A 6,000-nucleotide genomic window follows, 5' to 3' on the forward strand; every position below is an offset into this window, starting at 1 on the left:
AAAACAAAAAAGCTGTTAAAACTGTAGTTAATTGTACTATGTTTAATGTGTTTATTTGAGTAATAATCTTGTGTTTTAGTGTCTGTATTTTTTTATTTATTTGTATTTATTTTATTTATTATTTTTTTATATTTTTTTATATATTTTTTATTTTTGGGGGTATTTCTTTAACTTTTGCTACTTTGATTGTATTGTTGATTATCTTCAATAAAAAAAAAAAAAAAAAAAAAAAATAGATGCACACCCTTGAATGAGCGCGGATTTCTAGTGCATTTACTTGAACTTCTGAGGTAATATCTTTGGTTTAACCCATTTGAATAATTGAGAGGCGGCCAAAATCAGATTTTGAAATGGACTGAACAAAGCTCTTTACGAACTTGACGTGCGATGCCATGCTGACTGACATGTATGCGCATGAATCACTGTCACACACGCACAAGCTCAGAGCAATATTGTAAGTTACAGCATGATAATACATTTTTATAGCAGAATAATAATACATCACGATACACAGTCTCACTTTTAGTTACGTCTTTTAACTATTATAATATTTCGAAGGGCAAAAACATGAACTTTCACTATTGGCTTTAATTCTTCAATCAGCTGCCACTTTAACGCGAGGCCAGTAGCTCCACCCACGTCCTGCCTTTTTGCCCATTTTCTGTTATCCGGTAGTGACGAAAGGTGACGCGTTGCCAAGATGGCGACGGCCGGCCCCGCCCACTTTAGGCTTCAAAAACCATAGATATCATAGAATCATTAGTTATATGATGTCTATGTCAAAAACGCTCTTCAGAAACCTACGGGTGACGTCACGGACACTACGTCCATATTTTTTTACAGTCTATGGATTCAGCGCATTCTTCATTTTTTCTTCATTGACAGTTTTTTTAGGTCATAAATGTTAAACGAATTACAAAAATAATCAGGCAAACTAATATACTTTTGTCTAATTTCGCCAATTTGAAGTGAAAATAGGCCTATGTAACGTTACTCATCACTCATGTAATGTACCGTAATAATTAGTTTACTGTCATTCTGAGGGGACAAGAAAAATGAATCCTAATGTATACAATATACAGTTTAATGGAAAAGTGTTTTTCCTTATATTTCTTTGAGGGCCAGTAAAAATATAGAAGGGGCCAGCAAAGCTCTGGGGGCCAGTGGGGATTTTTTTTATGTTGAGCTCTGGTATGTTATTCTAATGTTGATCTAGCTTAAAGTACTTAGTCTCATACAGCCAACACACAACCTAACTACCAACATTCAACACACATGAAAGCTTGACAAGATCCATAATTCAGCTTAAAGGTGCTCTAAGCGATGTCACGCGTTTTTTAGGCCAAAACATTTTTTGTCACATACAGCAAACATCTCCTCACTAACCACTGGCTGCCTGTCCCCTGAACACACTGTAAAGAAACGCGATCTCTGTAGACAGCCCATGCTCCACAAACAGCAACAAAAACAAACTGCGGCGACCCGCTCCCCGAAACATAACAAACTGTTCCAGCCAATGACCGACAAGAAGGGTTTGGGGGGTTAGTGTGCGGATGAGGAGGAGGGAGGGTCTAGCTAGCCTCCGTTTTGTTTGACAATAGTTCGAACGTCAACAAGAAGTGACATCACCCAGGATCGCTTAGAGAACCTTTAATGTGGAATATACGTCAACAATATACGCCTTTGTTATTGTAAGAGGTTAGTGACCCCTGGTGGCCGTTAGAGTGTGCAACGATCTGCACTTCGGATTCTGACCGGATATAGTAGACCATCCGGGTCTCTTTGGAACACTCATTTCAACATACCCGTAATTCCTCAAATAAAAACCGGTATTCAAATAAACACCGGGCCTCTGATAGTGGCCGGGTGCATGATCAACGCAGACAAATAAAGGCCGGTCTCAAATAAGGCCGGGGGAAAATTAGTGTGGATAATCTCTAAATGCCTTTCATTGAAGAGATGTTACACCTGTCCACTTCATGCGTGTTCTGTGATCTGATGGCTATCTGATTGTGAAAAGACCAGGTATAAATGCCATCCGAAGCGCATTCGAGACGATTTAAAGCCGATCACTCAAACCACTTCTTCAGGAGGAGATCTGAGACGAGATTCCAGACGAAACTGCACAAGTGTAAATCAAATGCATCTGATTGTTGAAACCACGTATCTAAATTGTACTCCTCCCAAAAACGCTAAGAAATAAATGTGTGAGAGCGTGTTATAGGCTATGTAATGTTATAGCAAGTTGTGACAACGCTACTGCAACACGCATCACGGCAGATGAGCATCTATTCATAAAGCAAACGTGCAAACTATTGCAAATTAAAGTGAAAGTAAGTCGCAGACAATACTCCTCATCATTAAAAGTAAAGAAACGAAATGATCTTACCAGGGCTGTTGCCGCGCTCTCTTATTGCGGTCTTTTGATTTTGAAATTAGCTGATCTATCAAATGCAGCAGCTCATGTCTGTTGCTTTCGGTTTCGTGAACTCCATTAAATATGCACATAGCGCGATTTATATCCGTTTTGCGAAAATGCATTTGTAAGCTGATTTAAGTAGAATTGTTCTGATAAATCAGATAGCTTTCCGATCTGAGAAAACGCATGAAGTGGCCAGGTGTAAACATCCCTAATGTGCATTCAAGTTCATCGTAACGTAGATGGTAGTAGACAATAGATGTAACACAGATATAATTTAGTGCTGCTAGTGTAACGGTCTTTTCAACAACTTTATTGAAAACGAAATTGTCTTGAGGAGCATGGAACCCAGACGGAAATTTGATTTTGATTTTTTTTTTTAAATAAAGGCCTGCCTCTAATAAAAGCCTGCTTCAAATAAAAGCCTGTTACCTTCTGCAGTTTAGGTAAATAAAGGCCCCGGCTTTTATTTGAGGAATTACGGTACTACGATTTGGGACGTATAGTTCTATTTTCGAATACTATTTAGGACGGATAGTATGCGAATTGGAACGCAGCAAATAACTTTTTTTACGGTGAACTTTCATATATAAAACTTTGCAGGATGTTTTTGTTCACTTAGATCTGTTACTCACTACATGAAAGGTAATTTTCTAAATTCCATAATAGGTGCCCTTTAATTTACATCTTGTGAAAAGGGCATTTTACCACCCCTTTAAAAGCGTCTCACACAAATTGTAAACAAGTTGACATTTTTTCTTTTATAAAAATAGATTGTTTTACGAGTGAAATACTTACCGATGTCCATTTTTCTTGACATATTTTATTTTTTGCCTTAGTATGACCTAATAATGAAATATAGTTCCACCATGCAGCAGTCTAGTAGTTTTACTTGAAAAGTATTTTCACGGTGTGTTTGACGGGACTCACTCACTTCCTGATGCTTCAAACCGCAACACCATGAGGCGTGTCCAAGAGCGTAGTTTTAGTTTGAACATTTGAAATGAAGTGTGTACCGTTTAACGTTAGCGGAGATTTGTTTGTTTGCTTGTTTATTTTTGCGGTATCATCCACATACAACGTTTACTGATAACATACATAATAGCTTAACGTTAGTTAACAATAACTTGTTTAGGCTACATAGGATAGGTATTTTATATAATTTAAAGGATTAGTTCACCTCAAAATGAAAATTTCCTGATAATTTACTCACCCCAATGCCATCCAAGATATCCATGTCTTTCTTTCCTCAGTGGAAGAGAAAATACGTTTTTTGAGGAAAACATTTCTGTATTTTTCTTCGAATAATGGACTTCAATGATAGTTAACGTTAGCTAACCAACGTTTTGAGGTCTAAATCAATGCAGTTTCAAAGGGCTTTAAAGGGGTTCAGATGGTTCTGCGCGAGGAATAGGGTCTTATCTAGCGAAACGATCGGTCATTTTCTTAACAAATAAAATAAAATTGATATACTTTTTAACATTAACAGCTTTTTAACCACAATTGTTCATCTTGTTTGTTTTTTTTATTGCAGAAAATTAACATACAAATAATAACAAAATATGAACAGTCAAGACAAAAAAAAAATAAAGAAAGCATAGCTCACATTCAATTTTAACAAATAAGGATATTACAAAACACCAGGGGTATTGAGGAGTGTATTATAGCATTTTAAATATTTCACAGATTTTTAGTTTTTTAACAGTCTTATTGAATAAATGTAACAATCAAAGTCAGAACAAAACAAATTTAACACAGGAGATGAATTAAGAAATTTTTGTTTATGTATGTGAAATTTTGCTAATAAAATAAAAAGGTTAACAATAAATTCCAGATCCTTATTGCTTTTATTTTCATAATACACGGTAATATCCTTTAAAGTAAAGCAATAATTAATATTCATCAGATTAAATATAAAATCTGCCAAATCAGTCCAAAACTGGTTAATAGGCTTAATGCCGAGCGTCACGTGACCAAACCGGAAAACAGGTCTCATTGCATCCGCTTGTCAGAGAAAGTGTTAACGGCCGTAAGAACTAACTACGATATCTATGGATTTTTATGGTAATCAGCTAACCTACTAAGTTCACTTTGTTATTGGTGTTTTATGCTATTTAAATATCTAAACGTTTGTGTGAAGAAGGTACTTGGTTTTGCTCATTTTTGCTTGCTCCTTTTAAGTTATCTTGAGTAAAACAGCAAAAAATTTCATGAAGCACATACAAAAGACCTGAATCGGAAGCGATGTGATCTGTTTTCCGGCTTGGTCTTGTGCTGTCTGCGACGCGCCAGGCATTACGTCATCACGTTGGAAAGGTCAAGTGGAAGTACCGCCCCATTGTTTTAAACATCCAGGATACGCACACAGAAGGACCATTTTAAACAATAAACTGACACAAAGACATAAATATGTCATTCAACATACAGTAAAATTTGAACGATCCCCCTTCTCCACGCTTGTAAATAATGGGGCTGTACTTCCACTTGACCTTTCCAACGTGATGACGTAATGCCTGGCGCGTCGCAGACCAGGAAATGTTTTCCTCAAAAAACTTTTTTTCTCTTCCACTGAGGAAAGAAAGACATGGATATCTAGGATGGCATTGGGGTGAGTAAATTATCAGGAAATTTTCATTTTGAGGTGAACTAATCCTTTAAGCACCTAAAACCTTATTAGTTTGATTTCTTATTCTGAAAATGTTAATATCCTGTAGGGGTGCTCCGATCAGGATTTTTGGGGCCGATCACCGATCGCCGATTACTGGAAGCTGTATCACCCGATACCGATACCGATAACCGATTACAGGGTCTATTTGAAGACTTCTTTTTATCATGTAGCATTACTTATTAAACTATATTTAACAACAATGTACATTAAGTATTACATTTAAGAGAAGACAATGCATAATGAATTGACACCTGTGTATTTATTTGCAAGCAACATGTATTAACATAGAAGCTTGGTTATTGGGAACAGCTTATGGCTTGACATACAACTTTCCTGTAGAATATAAAATAAAATGAATAAAAGACAGAACATCTGAGTCTTTAAATTTAGCTTTAGACTACTTTAAACATTATTTTGACTATAGCCTTTTTTTGTTGCTGTTTTTAGTTTAGAGTCAGTCAGCCATCAGTTCCCTTTCGAGAGGTTCCTCTTATTGCGTAAGTAGCTTACGCTATGGGAAAACTCCTTTTCTCGAGAAATATTGAGGTCTTTATGTAAAACGCATTGCAGCTGCACAGCATACAGCAATGAGCGAGGCAGCTCGGTCATTGGCTGTGCTGTGGCAACTGCACGAATCTATGACGGGGCGACTCTGAACCCGCTTCCAATGAGCGTGCTTCGCGCGTCAGAGCCCGACAAGATGGGCGTGGCCAAGGGCTATATATTGAGCGCCCCGTCATCTGAGTTCTTTAGATTTAATCTCCTTCAGCAAAGAACCTTCTCTTCGCTGGATCCTCCGGATTTATTGGAGTCTCTTCGCCGCCGCCGTCGACAAGCCTACAGCAGGACTGCTTCGAGGACGCCGGCGCCTTCAGCCGCCTTCGATCGCCCTTCTGCTAAGCCATCCGGCGCG

The 6,000-nt window shown here is 37.6% G+C and overlaps 1 protein-coding gene across 1 annotated transcript in view; it reads right to left on the minus strand.

Annotated features, from left to right (window-relative positions):
* The window catches only part of LOC130073720 (GTPase IMAP family member 8), a 217,338-nt gene extending 214,087 nt beyond the window's left edge, over nucleotides 1-3,251 (minus strand). Inside the window, 1 exon segment of the mRNA XM_056239290.1 lies at nucleotides 3,218-3,251. Coding sequence (XP_056095265.1) covers nucleotides 3,218-3,239 — 22 coding nt within the window. The 5' untranslated portion in view covers nucleotides 3,240-3,251.
* Between the last annotated feature and the right edge of the window lie 2,749 nt (nucleotides 3,252-6,000).

This window comes from Rhinichthys klamathensis, unplaced genomic scaffold (assembly GCF_029890125.1).
Source record: "Rhinichthys klamathensis goyatoka isolate OS25496 unplaced genomic scaffold, OSU_Roscu_1.1 h1tg000557l_1, whole genome shotgun sequence".
NCBI classification, from domain to species: Eukaryota; Metazoa; Chordata; class Actinopteri; order Cypriniformes; family Leuciscidae; genus Rhinichthys; species Rhinichthys klamathensis.